Source organism: Salvelinus sp. IW2-2015, linkage group LG13, assembly GCF_002910315.2.
Source record: "Salvelinus sp. IW2-2015 linkage group LG13, ASM291031v2, whole genome shotgun sequence".
NCBI classification, from domain to species: Eukaryota; Metazoa; Chordata; class Actinopteri; order Salmoniformes; family Salmonidae; genus Salvelinus; species Salvelinus sp. IW2-2015.
This window is the reverse complement of record NC_036853.1, coordinates 14,606,918-14,623,277: the sequence shown is the minus strand read 5'-3', so window position 1 is coordinate 14,623,277 and position 16,360 is coordinate 14,606,918. Positions and strand designations below refer to the sequence as shown.

The window sequence follows — 16,360 nt, the reverse complement described above, 5'->3', positions numbered from 1 at the left end:
TATTATAGTACTGTATGAAATGGTGATGGGTTGACTCGAGGTGTGTTACTCCACGCTGAAGGCTTCAGGACCTGTGTGAAAACAACAGTCCATCATTACTTTATAGGGAAGCACGATATATCGTGACTTTATCGGAATGTCGGAAACGATGACTGAGCAATAAAAAAACGTCGAATCTATCAGCATCGGCTACATGATGTTCTAGTTTAACGCCGATAGTGTCATATAAACACTCATGTCAAAGCTGATTGTATGTCCATACCCTATCATTATACGGCATGTACATCATCGTAAGACCCCATCGTTATATAATCGCTAAAGCATCTACATCATGCAAACCACTCCACTTCCCTAACCTTAGGCCCACCATATAGTCTGCTGTGTGGATTGAATCAGGTCACAACATCGAGGCTGTATATCATCTTGACACACAAGCAGATAACGACTACTGTTTCAGCCGACGAACAACTCAGCACCGTAAAACCCATTAATTGCCAAGATAATGTAATCATTGCCCTTGAGTAATCAAACCTTCTCTGTCGTGGTGATGTAGGCTTTCGCCGACCTTGTCGAGCACCAGTTATCCACACTATGCTCAGTTAGGATCTGAAGGAGGCGAGAAATAGTTCAGTTTTTGTTTCCGATATATTCGAGTTTATGTTGTCTATGCCGCGATATCGAAAATGCCTGTATCGCAAGAATCAAGTTCTGTTAACAATGTTTGGCTATAACAATTAATCAGACCAAAAAGCACATCTCACAGTCTCTTCTCTGTCAGCCTAATGTCGAATCATGCTGCCCAAGATTGTGTGAAGGAAAAATGACGCGGGATGCACAGAGGTTATACCACAATCACAACCTAGACAGCCAAATTCACTAATTGTATCCACGCAGAGAAGTGTAGCGGCGGTAAGAGTTCCACCAAAATGGAAAAAGTGAGAAAGCCAGCTACAGGCCTGCTCGTAGAATGGAAATCATCCCCAAAAGGGCAGCAATGTTTTTTCAGTAATATGAAGTGGTTCGGGTTTAAGAGGTCTGATGTTCAGCAAACGAATGTCCTGGCAAAAATGTGGACGAAAGAACAATTGCTACGATAAGCAGCAGTACAAGACCAACCTCTTCCATCACCTGCAACGGAAACACGCGGGTATGTGAATAGGAGGAATGCGCTGAGTGTGAGCGGCAGAATGCCGACTCGATTCCAGTCGCCCGATTTCCAAAAACGTCATGCTATAAATGACAAACACCATAGCAATTGCATCCTGTTGTTCCACTAACTTCAAATCCCCAATCATATAACCTGTGGACTTAGATAACAACATTTCCATTTCATACAGTACATAATAACCTGTGGACTTAGATAACAACATTTCCTTGGTCCCTTTTCCTCTTTAGGTTTGTGTATAAGATTATAATGGATGGTGGATTTCCACATCGGCCTCCACTGTTGCACTCTTTATATAGCCATAGAGGGGCTTGGATTAGGCCAATGGGAATTAGGCTTTTCACATGCACAAAGTATGTCATTTGTTAAATATTTTAATTGGGCCACATAAAACCAGAAATAGGGACAAGGATCAATACGTGGGAGGTGTTGAGAGACAAAAAAGAGTTCCACACAACATCCCCACATTAGATTTTTCCTCTATCATGCTGCAGAATATTGGTAACTGATCCTGGATTTAGAATCCATGCATAGAGGTATTCATCATCAATCATCACCCGGAGTTAACACACACTTATCTCCTTTCAGATCACTGGCTCATCACAGCCCACCTTTTACTGGCATTGTGTGTGCTCAGAGAGCGCATGGCATTTGCTTTTTCTTTCTCTGTTTGCGTTCATCTCTCTCTGTCTGTCTATCTCCACAGACTCTTCCCTCGGTGGAGGGATGAGAGCAAACAGGCGCAGGAGGTGGAAAAACACTGAGACGTGTCCAGGTTAGCCTACGACCAGAATGAAGGGATATAGGAAAAATAGCTTGTGTGAGATTTGGAGAGCATACATCTCTTTGTGTACTGAACACCTGAGTGTATATACCACCGGCGGCTGGTGGCACCTTAACTGGGGAGGAAGGGCTCAAAGTAATGGCTGGAATGGAATAAATGGAATGGTATCAAACACACGCTTTCCATGTGGTTAATACCATTTCATTTACTCCATTGCAGCCATCACTAGGAGCTGTCCTCCCCTCAGCAGCTTCCTGTGGTATGTACATTCTTCTCTTCTATAACCTTTATTTAACCGGGAAGGGCTCATTGAGATTTGAAATCTCTTTTTCAAGAGCGTCCTGGCCAAGATAGGCAGCACCAAGTCATTGCACAATTACAGACAGACAACATGAAAAACTACAAGCAATCTAGTAAAAACCATAGAATTCACAAGAGTATAACAAAATCAAAAAACAGCTAATTAAAAAAACATGTTCATTGTTTAGCATGTGTTTAGTAAGTGTTTAGTGAGAATGTGACTTGGTATTTGTATTTCAGGCTAGGTCTGCTGGTGTACATAAAAACTTGACACATTTTGCCTGCTACTTTCAGTATCTATTCCATAGTGGTACTTTATAACAGGAAAAGTGTGTGCATACACAGCAAACACACAAACACAGCTGACCCACAGCGACACAGGCAGGAAGGGAGAGCTCTCCTCCGCTAATGGAGGCTCTGACCTTTCTCTTTCAGAAGAAAAACACTGAGCCGAAATGAGATGCAACTGAAACCCTGAAATATAGCTGCTCCTTACAGATGTAGGATCATCATTTCATTACTCTATTGTTGCTGAGAATTTAGCTGCACAACAGGAAGTGCAAACTTGTAGTGTATTTAAAGTTTTAAAAGGCTTTTAAAGTTTGACATTTCCACTTWAAAATGTCAGACTTGATTTACCCTAACGGAAAATCTATCAACTCGAGTTACCCTCCCGGATCCGGGATCCTCCTCATCAAAAAAGCTGACTAGCATAGCCTAGCCTAACGCGACAGGGATATCATATAATATAATTTCATGAAATCACAAGTCCAATACAGCAAATGAAAGATAAACATCTTGTGAATCCAGCCATCATTTCCAATTTTTTAAATGTTTTACAGCGAAAACACAATATATATTTATATTAGCTCACCACAATAGCCAAACACACAACGGCATGTTTTCACCATGTTTCCACCGCAAAGGTAGCTTTCACAAAACCCACAAATAGAGATAAAATTTATCACTAACCTTGAACAACTTCATCAGATGACAGTCTTATAACATCATGTTATACAATACATTTATGTTTTGTTCGAAAATGTGCATATTCTCGACGGTATAAATCGTAGTTTACATTCCAGCCACCATCACAAATAGCACCAAAACAGCCAGAATAATTACAGAGAGCAACGTGAAATCATAAATACTCATCATAAAACATTTATGAAAAATACATGGTGTACAGCAAATGAAAGTATCTTTGTGAATCCAGCCAAATATTCCGATTTTTTAAGTGTTTTACAGCGAAAACACAATATAGAATTATATTAGCTCACCACAATAGCCAAACACACAACGCCATTTTTCACCGCAAAGGTAGCTTTCACAAAAACCCACAAATAGAAATAAAATTAATCACTAACCTTGAACAACTTCATCAGATGACAGTCTTATAACATCATGTTATACAATACATTTATGTTTTGTTCGAAAATGTGCATATTTGAGGTACAAATCCTGGTTTTAAATTGTGAATATGTAGCCATCATGCACCAAATATCCGGAGATATTTTGGACAGTCATGTAAATTAACCCAAAGAACTCATCATAAACTTTACTAAAAAATACATGTTGTACAGCAAATGAAAGATACACTGGTTCTTAATGCAACCGCTGTGTTAGATTAAAAAAAAATAACTTTAGTACATTATACAGCATGCAATATTGTGAGACAGCGCTCACATATTCTCCGCCTTGTTGGAGCCAACACAAACCACAAAAATACAAAATAACATCATAAATATTTTCTTACTTTTGATGATCTTCCATCAGAATGTTGTGCAAGGAATCCTAGTTCCAGAATAAATCGTTGTTTTGTTTTAGAATGTCCATTTCTTCTGTCGAATTAGCAACTTTGGCTAGCCATGTGGAGGGCACATGTCCAAGAAATCTTTGCGCACTGAACGAAAAATTCCAAAATTCCCAATAAACRTYGAATAAACTGRTCAAACTCGGTTGAAAATCCTACTTTAGGATGTTTTTCTCATATGTATCCAATAAAATMAGAGCYGGAGYATTTCGTCGTGTATACKTAACGCATTTCAGAAGACAATGTTAGGTTCCCTGGTGCGCAGTTGAATACTGACAAAAGAGCGGACCTGTCACTCCAAAAGCTCTCATTCGGTCTCASATCAAGCTAGACACCCCATTCAACATTCTACTGCCTGTTGACATCTAGTGGAAGGCGTATGAAGTGCATACAGATCCATAAATATAAGCCAGTTGAATAGGCAGGCCCTGACACAGAGCCCCATTTTCAKAATTTTCACTTCCTGTTTGGAAGTTTGCTGCCAAATGAGTTCTGTTTTACTCACAGATATAATTCAAACAGTTTTAGAAACTTCAGAGTGTTTTCTATCCAATAGTAATAATAATATGCATATTGTATGATCTAGAACAGAGTACGAGGCCGTTTAATTTGGGCACAATGTTTTCCCAAAGTGAAAACAGCGCCCCCTATTAAGAAGAAGTTAAAAAGAAAAATCCATTAATTATAATCCACATAACAATTTACATTCCCTGTTGCTGCAGGATAATTTTCCTGCTGTAGCAAACTGGCTTAAATTAAGATCCTACATCTGTACACTCTTAGAAAAAAAGGTGCTATCTAGAACCTAAAAGAGTTCTTCGGCTGTCCCCATAGGAGAACCTTTTGAAGAACCATTTTTGGTTCCAGGTAGAATCCTTTTGGTTTTGAACCCAAAAAGGTTCTACCTGAAACCAAAAGGTTATCCTATGCGGACAGCCGAATAACTCTTTTGGAACCCTTTTTTCTAAGAATATAGCAATGCACTGCCTAACTGACAAGGTCCAGCGCAGAATTAGATAGGGGGGACTTTGAATAATGCCTGGCTTTCCTTAAATGCCTAAGGCCACTTATCTCTCTTCCCCAGAAATGCCTGATTGCACCACCCTCCCAATCCCATCCCTCTGAAGCTCCAACCCACCCTACCCGTGGCCTTATCCTCGCCTGGACTGGCCTCTTTAAAGATTTGGGAGGGGTGGAGAGACTCCCAGAGCTGCGGAGGTGGACTGTGAACTGAACTCTCAACAGCCTTGCAGTGTTCAGCCTTGCAGTGTTCAGCCCTGCGGTGTTCTGTGGCACTTCAGTCAAAGCCGACGGATGAATATGCCTTGTTGCCTTGCCATTTCACTTTCAATAGCAGAATGCACCTTGCCTTCACGTCAATATTCTCACCGCTTATCATCACAACAGCTTTGATGCTCAGCAAGAAGGCCAAGATGGCGTCCACTACCTCAGCACAGGCTAGGAAAGGAAATTCTCCTCAAACAAGCAGAGAATGCCACAGGCAGAGAATGGAGTTTGTACTGGAGCATTACTTGGGGTAGTACTCTTCTCCTACATAATGGGATATTGTGACAGGGAGTGCTGACATTATCAGTGTGCTGTCCCATCGGGAAACCAACCGCTTCTTCATTGTCTGTACAGTCTAAAAAGAGCAAGAAAAAGAATAAGAGGAAGAGAAGAGAGAGAAAAACCTTTGGTAGAAAAGAGATGACCTTATCTCTGCTTTCACTGGTCAATCGTTGCAATCCAGGCCCGATCGCCAATCTAAACCACCCCCAAGGCTCCAGACATTCTCTGGCGAGTGCAGCTGGGCGACTGGCATTTAAAACACAGAAACACTGGACGGGGGGTGGTGAAATTAGGAAGGGAATGGCAGGACAGGACTCAGCATGTTACGCTGGCCCTCCATACACAATTATCTATTTCACCAGGTATGATCCCTATTCCAGGGCTGTTGTTTTTTAGTGAAGATCAAAGATGTCTAATACTCCACACAGCATCATGCGAGCTAGAGTGGGGGTCTTCAATGACTTCATGGGATCAAAACTTAAAAGGCTTCACTTTTAGTTGTGACCCATTTTCCTTTTGCCCAGACAGAGGTGATAAAGCTATCATATTAGGCGGGTAGATAAAAGAGAATGGAAGTACAACAAAGCTTTCAGACCAGTATCCATGCAATTTGATCCAGATTTCTCTCCATTCTTCTCTGTGGGGGAGTCTAACCTGGTCCTGGGGTAATAGCAGAATTCATTATTCTCCTTCCAAGCCAGGAGCACCTGAATCCCAGTGTTACGTGTGTGGAGTCATCTTTCTGAGAGTTTCAATGAAACCAGCAGAAGTTTCAGGTTTTCTCTTCAACTCTACTTTGCAATATGACTGCGGTCCAGGCAAATATCCCTATCCATATCTTGACGATATTACTATTTTATCCCTGAGGAAATTATTGTGTTCAGCACTATGTTGTGTCTTTGGAAACATTGTGGGAGTCTTGAAATGAAACCACCTCATCCTAAACCTGTGATTTTCACTCAGACTTCTGCTATGATTAAAAAGGTGTGTCTCTATACTGAAATATTACTACTGTCTCAGAACAGAAGAGAAATACAGAAACTGCCAAAGCTCTAGATAGCTTAGCGGATGGGGAGAGACACACAAATTAATTTTTATTTTTTCAACTAGGCAAGTCAGTTAAGAACAAATTCTTATTTTCAATGACAGCCTAGGAACAGTGGGTTCCTAGGCTGTCATTGTGTGCCCTGTTCAGGGGCAGAACAACAGATTTTTACCTTGTCAGCTCAGGCATTCGATCTTGCAACCTTTCAGTTACTAATCCAACATTCTAACCACTAGACTACCTACCGCCCCACAGACAAAGGCAGACAGATGAAAACAATTGTGGTCCTGTCCATTAAAAGTAAAAATGCAAAAATTGCTAGTTGTCTTTGACGCAACTTAGCCAGTTTAAATAGGCCAGCTAGAGTTTTGCTAGCCTCCCTCTTCTCGTGCTCTCAGAACTGGACACATAAAGTGCTTATTAATAACAGCCTTTCACAGAATGCCAAGACAACAACGAAGTCGTCAGAGGACATAGAGGGTTTTGACCAAACTCTCTGAAAGAGCACATTTAACAGTGTTATGCTGGATGATAGACAATATTACAGTAACTTCAGGCTTTATGGGTGGACAGGACTGTAAACACAGCCTTTTCAATAAAAAACACCCTATCCATGAACTTCATAGGTATGACCATACTATATCAGAGAGGAAAATAAGAGAGCCAGAGAAGGATACTGACAGAAGACTGTAGAGCTGCAGCAGGTACAGAGGGAAAATGAAAAGGGAATGGACACAACAATGGAGAAACAGAGTGAGAGAAAGACCAAGAGGGAGTAGGGAGCTATAGAGGAAGCGGAGAGAGCCAGAGCGAGACTAGGGCGATGGAGTTGATATAAGACCAGAGAGAGAATACAGGGCAGCCCTCTCTAAGCATAGGGGAAGCTGCATGTTTACTACCTAATGATATAGAGCTGAGAGGCCGTGTGTGCTGCCTCTACTCAGGGGAGAATAGGCTGTGTGGAGGAGCCACGGGTTAGACAGGGCTAGCGGAAGGATCCAGCCTAAGAGAACACCTTTCACACAAATTAGGTCCAAGAACTGCAGTATCCTAGCAACCCAGTGCTCTGTGCTCATCTAAAGCAGACGCCAGTTAAACGCAATTAATGGACAATTATCAAGGTTGCTAAGGCAATCTCAGGCACACGCTTTCCAAGGCAACCGGGGGAATGACTCAAACATCAGAGGGTAGAATCAAATTACACCAAACGTGTCAAGTATAATGGCACATGAATATTGAGTCTGATGGGGAAAAGGATAAATAAAGGAATAAAGGCTAATATTCCCAACAAGCTTGGTAGACCAATACCAGCCCAGAATATTCACCCATCAGAGACAACATTCTGGGTGTCTTTCCATTGAAAGTAAGGGAGATGCCCCTGGTAGACAATCATGATCTGCTCGTGTAATCTAGTTCTTATTACAAACATTGAACTTGAAAATACTGTCTTACCTTCTCGTAGTACCTCAGTTCATAGTCCAGAATGATTCCATTGGGCTGCTCCGGCTGTGGCCATGACAACGTGAAGCTCTTCATGGTGGAGCTAACCTGGTGCATGATGGGAACCATGGAGGGAGCTGAGGGAACAGACAAACATGAGGTAAGGTTAACTGTCTGGATACGTCCTTAGCACTCTTTAGTATAGGAACAGTCACACTGTACATATTTCATCAATGTTGTGAAATAAAGGTATTCTGTGCTGAAACTGTATGAAGCTTTGAATTGTGTTTTCCTTGATAGGAAGAAAACATATGCTTGACTGAAGAGTCGCATTTCATTGAATGGCTTTCAAATCTCTTACGAAACACTACAGATGTATGATGTTTTCATACCATTCCTTTGAGCAGGACTGAGGTATCCTTGGTCATAGTATTTATATTACAAAAATGATATGGCATTGAACTGAGCTCACTTTATAGCACATTTGATTTTCAGTCTTATTTGCCCCTTTCAGAGAGCAATAAAGTTGCTCTCTGCTACCACTCCAATGCCCCAGGCCACCATCTCCACCAACCCATCATCTTAACCCAGGGGAGGGATGAAGGGCACATCAGCAAGCCCTGCACCAGGGATGGAGAGAGGAGGAGTGTTGGACATTACCCTCAGAGCCAATATCACAGACACATTATTACTTAATGGTGTATCTGTTTGTATATGTTTGTCTTACTGCCCAGCAGTTCAATGTGACTGAGCCACCTTACTGCAGCAGCAGCAGGAGGAATGTTAGTATTGTTAGGCGGCTGTCTGTACACTGCTTCTCTGGCTGATAGAAGCGTGGGGATAGTCGTCAGTCAGCGAGAGGATGCTCTCTGGCTCTCTCTTTCATGCACTGCTGCTCCAGCTTTGCGCCGCATTATGAATTACGCCGAGGTTGGCTAGGGGTGAGGCAGCAGCCAATTCAATTCAAGCAGCCTATTTCATTCAATTCATTTTTTACTTCCTTTAATTAGAAGATTTCATTTTTGGACTATGAGATATGAAATTGGCTAGATTTTAGGGAGTGAAAGTCTAGCTAAATGGATTGGAATATCCTCAACACAAATGTTTAATATTTTTGGACAAGTTGTGTAATAAAGCGAGCACACAGGCCAAAGTCATAGGATTTATGTTGAGCGGTGAACGAAACAGGCCAAACTATATTTCACAAGTAATTCTATATATACTGTATATGTGTGTGTGTCTCTTCCCTCGCCTCTCTTGTCTGTTGTCACAGACTTCAGCTGGCACTAGGCTGAGTGAATTAGGAGCCAAATCAGAGAGGAGGGAGAAAAAACACTCAGTTCTCTAAGAAAATAAATCTGGTACGCTAGACTAGACTTCATGCTCAGGTCTGAATAATGGCTGTCTGAGTAATAGCCATAAAAACTCAAAGAAGCCATCTGACATTTCTTCCACATGCATCTGGGTTGTTGCTCTCTCAACTGCTGTTTAACTGCCTTGATCTCCCCTGGCAAGCCGTGAAAATTAATCGTTTGCTGCTATTAATTACAATGCATGTTTTTTTGTGTGATTCTCATGCTGAAACTGTCGATAACATGTTGCCCCTGTCAAAAAAGAGATTCCATAATCTCTATAAACAATTACACTGAATAAGGCAGGGTGCGAACTATGGGGGATCCAGAGGGAGCTCAGCTCCCCCGAATGAGACATAAGCTCCCTTAAAGATGACAAAAGTCACGTTGGGGGGGGCACTCTAAATAAGGAAAATGTGAGTATTGTTGATGTATTGTTGATGCATCTGATGCCTGTGTGTGTGTGTGTGTGTGTGTGTGTGTGTGTGTGTGTGTGTGTGTGTGTGTGTGTGTGTGTGTGTGTGTGTGTGTGTGTGTGTGTGTGTGTGTGTGTGTGTGTGTGTGTGTGTGTGTGTGTGTGTGTGTGTGTGTGTGTGTGTGTGTGTGTTCATGTGTATAAAATTGTCTCGGCTGACGGGGTTACGGTATTCGAAGTTCATTATGATGAACATTGTGTTTTTTTCCCGGAACAGTCCCGTATTTCAGAACATTTTCAGGTATGCCGACTTATTTACAAAAAAAAGCCCATTGGCCACGTAGCCTTCCCATTAATCTGATCAGAATTGCTATAGATTGCATTTCAACCCAACCTTTTGCAGTCACGTTGGACTTATGATAAGATTTATGTCATATTGATGTGATCTCGGGATGTTAAACAATCGTTGTGACATCTGATATTTTTGCGGCCAATGTGTCATATCTTCAACAAATCACATTTGGTAAAATTCTGTCGGGCTCAGTTCCAGCTAAACTTGGGCCGAGAGAGGAAGTCAATTATTCACAAAAAGTGAGTTTCTGATGGAGAGCTACAAAAGTAAGTAAAGAGAGTAACTATTAGACTGAAATAAATAAACTATTTTGGCAAACTTGTGTACTGTAGCTCTCCATGCTCATGTTATAGACCTACACTAAGAAAAAAAGGTGCTATCTAGAACCAAAAAGAGTTCTTCAGCTGTCCCCATAGGAGAACCCTTTGAAGAATCCTTTTTGGTTCTAGGTATAACCCTTTTGTTCCAGGTAGAACTCTTTTGGGTCCCATGTAGAACCCTTTGCACAGAGTGTTCTACATGGAACCCAACAGGGTTCTACCTGGAACCAAAATGGGTTCTAACTGGGTCCAAAAAGGCTTCTGCAATGGGGACAGCCGAAGTACCCTAATTGCTCACGGATGACAGCTCATACTCATTCAACATACAGTATTTACTGCTTCTTCACTCCAGTTTTGAAAGCTTCCTTTGTAACTGCTTACATTCTCCTGAATGTTTGCTTAGCCAAATATTCCCAGATTTGTATTAAAAGAACTACATCTATGTGGTCTCTTGTTTCTGCATCTCCATGAGCCATGCAAAAGTGTAGATGAGCTTGATTCGCCCGGTGCGACAGGAGAGGGAATATTTTGAGGGGATTTTCTGTCGTGGTGGAGTGAAAAAAATAGAGACCCCCCCCTCCCCCTGAATATCAGGATATCATTTGTATAATGACAAGTTACTAGAGAGACATTGATGTCTTCATAATCATTTTTTGAATTATTGGGCTTCATGTAGCCAATCCATTTTTATTGGCCAAGGTAAACCAGCAGTGCTCTCAAAGGCCTGCCTCAGCGTGTTGCTCTCTTTATGTCTCCAAGATGTGTGTGGATTTACAAGGAGGAAAATGTGTAGAGGAGAATTTGAACAAGCAAGATAAGGGCGGTAAAACTGTCAAGAGTTCCAATCCTCTGAGAACCCTCAATTCTCACAAGGTAAGAATATCCCACCGGAGACCTAAAGGACGAAGCAGCAGTCCCCAGGCATTACCAGGGGAATCCTACTTCCCCATATCCCAAGACTGCTTCCCAAAATAATAAGGCAGAGCTTGTTGGAGGAAAGGTACAAAGATAGTTCATCACATACTGTATATCAGCCAAAACTATGTTACCTTTTTATCAGGTAATCTACATCAATAGGAAAGTCTCATTACGGAGTGGGAAAACATGTCGTTGGCTTCCTGTACCAATTTGGATCAAAATTACAATGAACAAAAATATAAACGCAACATGTAAAGTGTTGGTCCCAAGTTTCATGAGCTGAAATAAAAGATTACAGAAATGTTCCATATGCACAAAAAGCTTATTTCTCTCAAATGTTGTGCACACATTTGTTTACATCCCTGTTAGTGATCATTTCTCCTTTGCCAAGATAATCCATCCACCTGAGAGGTGTGGCATATCAAGAAGCTGATTAAACAGCATGATCATTACACAAGTGCACCTTATGCTGGGGACAATAAAAGGCCACAAAAATATGCCGTTTTGTCACACAACATAATGGCACAGATGTCTTAAGTTTGGAGGGAGTGTGCAACTGGCATGCTGACTGCAGGAATGCCAACCAGATCTGTTGCCCGATAATTTAATGTTAATTTCTCTACCATAAACTGCCTCCAACGTCATTTTCGATAATTTGGCAATACGTTCAACTAGCCTCACAACCACACACCAAGTGTAACCACGCCAGCCCAGGACCTCCACATCTGGCTTCTTCACCTGCGGGATAGTCTGAGACCAGCCACCCGGCTGCTGATGAAACTGTGGGATTGCACAACTGAAGAATTTCTGCACAAACTGTCAGAAACCGTCTCAGGGAAGCTCATCTGTGTGCTCGTCATCCTCACTGGGGTCTTGACCTGACTGCAGTTCGGTGTCGTAACCATCTTCAGTGGGAAAATCGATGATATGTACCCAATTCCTGGAAGATGAAAATGGCCGGCATACTCACCAGACATATCACCCACTGAGCATGTTTGGGATGCTCTGGATCGTACGACAGCTTGTTCCAGTTCCCGCCAATATTCCCGGGACAACATTATACAGGCCACAATATACAGCCTGGTCAACTCTATGCGAAGGAGATGTGTTGTGCTGCATGAGGCAACTGTGTGAAGGTATCTACTGTGTGACCAACAGATGCATATCTCAATACACAGTCATGTGAAATCCATAGATTAGGGCATAATGAATGTGTTTCAATTGACTGATTTGAACTGTTACACAGAAAATCTTTAAAATTGTTGCCTGTTGTGTAATTTTATTTGTTAAGTGTACATAATTTGTTTTCGGTCTTACTACAATTTGTTTCATTTATCTGTCTTTTCTTTCTGTACACATTGTTGTTTCTCTTTTTTCACTCTCTCTCACTCTCTTTCTCCCGGTCTCTGTGAATGTTTTATAGCTCTAGATAATGCCTCTACTCAGGCGCAGGAAGTGTTGAGCATCAGGGATCCCTCACACAGAGACAGACAGTCCTCCTGATAGCCAGACATAGCCTGTTATCTCACAGAGTTATTCGTCCGAACGTCTACTGCCTAGGGGAATATTTCCATCTGTTTTTTTTCTTCTTATTTACAAGATGTTGGTTCAGATGCAATTTCCAAATGTCCCGATAGGTCACAGGAGACAAACGGACCAGAATACAAGAACATGGCTTTCTGTGATAAGATATTAAATATAGCTAACTGCCAGTGGCTACTGTAGCTACTCTTATACCTTGATTTTATTCTGTATTTTTCTGAGGTGTTTACTTATGTGTATATGGTGCCAAATAATACAGTCATTGCAAGCCTTTCCTGTCTCATCTAATGGTGTCATGGGTGAATGAGCTTCGGTAAGGAAGGACAGACCTCTGACTGCAGAATCCTGGTGACATGGAGGATGGGATTAGCTGATGCAGTGATTCTTGAATCCTCGTAGATTCAAAATGCCAGGAAATATATATTCCATGAGAAATTGAAATGCAGTCTTACTACTGTAGGAAGCAGAGCGTCTATGAGTAACCGTCTGAAGCTGTTCAATCATTAGTACAGTTTATGAGAGCACTATGACAGATTTTCAGCTTGGGAATTCAAGAGTCTGTCTGATGAATTCAAATACTCTAAGATCCCACTGATGGAACAAAGAAAGAAATCTCTCTCTACAAATTGACACACGGTTTAGTGGTCTTTATGAGAGGCTTAAGTTAACATGGATCCCTTTATGTAGACTAATGCAACTTTTGACCAGACATCTCCTACCCATGGAACAGTAGACACGTTTTACATATCCCTGAGAGGAGTGTGTGTACTGTAAGAAGTGTTCCCCTGAGCACACATTTTGCTGGGCTGGAGAGAAGCCTCCAATGAGCACCAGCACCCGCCACATTAACTCTATGCCAGTATAGGAAGAGTTTGGGGTCCCAAAGTCGTGCCAGAGTAGCGGGTTTGGCACAGTTCTCTGTGAGCTTCTATCATCCAGGCCTGCTACTGTCAGTTACTCTGTTTGAACTGCCTGAAACAGTTCTGGAAGAGTAAGTGGGGCCTCGGATTGTAAATGTTAAAACATTGCCCATGTTACAAGATTAATTTCATGCCATTCAATCTGCACCTCTGTTTGAATTTATGGAATGACACTCTCTTGCAGACTTTCGCAGACATTACTCCCTACATTAGAGAATGTAGAAACTGTAAAAGGCAACGGTAAAAGCATGTGTACTATTACATTTTACATTCAACTGAAAAGTTCCAAGATGTAAGCTGGTCTTCGGTTGGTGGTAAATCAGGTATGCATGATAAAACAAACCACAATGTGTTCAAGAGGAGAGGAGAGAGGATAGGAGAAGAGAATCTATCAGAGTTCCTGTCAGCTCTGTCACTCCAGCCTGAATAAGGTCTAATGGTCCCTTACTGAACCACAACTAATTCTCTCCTCAACAGAGAATTCCTTTACTCTGAACCTCAGAAAGTGACACTATTCCAACCAGTCTCCTCCAAACGGACCATTTCAATAGAACCAACTCATTCACAGTTGAAGGTAACTCTAGTTCAACATCCATCAACTCTACTGCTTCTCAACTCCTCCTTCTATTCCCAACATGACAGATAATTCCTTACACAGCCATGACATAAAAGCCTTCTCAGAGACAGTTGAAATGGCACAATTACCTGACAATAATACAATGTCACAGACCATTTTTCTTACCTACTCATTACTACTGCAGCCGTTTTTACAAAAGACATTGGCATTGGCTATTTGGTGTATCTATTTCTTTCTTTCTTTATCTATATCCAGCTGTCAAGTCAAGCAATTACCCTGTCAAGCAAGATGATGGGGACTATTAGCTCTACTAGGTAATAAAGGCCATTTACGTTCTCATTTCTGCTTGAGTCCTGTTTCTACAAGCCAATGTTCTCAATCTCATCATTTCACAGCCTGGTCTCATAGACTAGATGTAACATAGTAAATCTATTTAAATGAGTATGATATGTTATGTTTGGTATATTTACATAAAACAGATGATTACTTAAGGCAAAAAAGAAAGGAGGTTGGTCAGTGTGGATGTGTGGGTGTATAACGCGAAGGTCTAGCAACCCAAAAGTTGCGTGTTTGAATCTCATTACAATTAGCATTTTAGCTAATTAGCAACTACTTACTACTTTTAAGATATTTTGTAACTACTTAGCATGTAAGCTAACCTTTCCCCTAACCCTAACCTTAAACCGTAAACTTAACCCTTAGCCTAACGTCAGCCACCTAGCTAACATTAGCCCCAAGAAATTGAAATGTGTAATATATCATATCTATTGCAAATTCATAACATATTGTACGAATTGCAATTCGTAACATAACATACATTTGTAGCTGGAAATGGCTGATTTTTGATTGAATATCTACATAGGCGTACAGAGGCCCATTATCATCAACCATCACTTCTGGGTTCCAATGGCACGTTGTGTTAGCTAAAAGGCTAATTGATCATTAGAAAATCCTTTTGCAATTCAATAGGACCCGAAATACAGCAGTCTCAAAGTCAACAGTGAAGAGGTGACTCCGGGATGCTGACCTTCTAGGCAAAGAAAAAGCCATATCTCAGACTGGCCAATAAAAATAAAAGATTAAGATGGGCAAAAGAACACAGACACTGGACAGAGGAACTCTGCCTAAAAGGCCAGCATCCTGGAGTCGCCTCTTCACTGTTGAGTTTGAGACTGGTGTTTTGTTGGTACTATTTAATGAAGCTGCCAGTTGAGGACTTGTCTGTTTCTCAAACTAGACACTCAAATGTACTTGTCCTCTTGCTCAGTTGTGCACCGGGGTCTCCCACTCCTCTTTCTATTCCGTTAAAGCCAGTTTGCGATGTTCTGTGAAGGGAGTAGTACACAGCGTTGTACGAGATCTTCAGTTTCTTGGCAATTTCTCACATGGAATAGCCTTCATTCCTCAGAACAAGAAAAGACTGATGAGTTTCAGAAGAAAGTTCTTTGTTTCTGGCCATTTTGAGCCTGTAATTGATCCTACAAATGCTGATGCTCCAGATACTCAACTAGTCTAAAGAAGGACAGTTTTATTGCTTCTTTAATCAGAACAACAGTTTTCAGCTGTGCTAACATAATTGCAAAAGTGTTTTCTAATGATCAATTAGCCTTTTAAAATGATAAACTTGGATTAGCTAACACAACTTGCCATTGGAACACAGGAGTGATGGTTGCTGATTCTTTATTTTTATTTTTTTTATTTAACCTTTATTTAACTAGGCAAGTCAGTTAAGAACAAATTCTGATAATTGCCGTACGACTATGTACATATTCCATTAAATATCAGTCATGTACACCATTAACACTCTATTTCTGATCAATTTTATGTTATTTTAATCGACAACAAATG

General features: G+C 41.2%; 1 protein-coding gene across 1 annotated transcript in view; it reads right to left on the bottom strand.

The window, feature by feature from the left end:
* Nucleotides 1–16,360, bottom strand: part of LOC111971844 (ephrin type-B receptor 1) — a 170,218-nt gene that overhangs the window by 52,966 nt on the left and 100,892 nt on the right. Inside the window, exons 6-7 of the mRNA XM_070446360.1 lie at nucleotides 8,129–8,253; nucleotides 5,206–5,272 (exon numbers count right to left, since the gene is read on the bottom strand). Of these exons, the coding sequence (XP_070302461.1) occupies nucleotides 5,206–5,272; nucleotides 8,129–8,253 (192 nt within the window). The remainder of the gene's footprint in view (nucleotides 1–5,205; nucleotides 5,273–8,128; nucleotides 8,254–16,360) is intronic.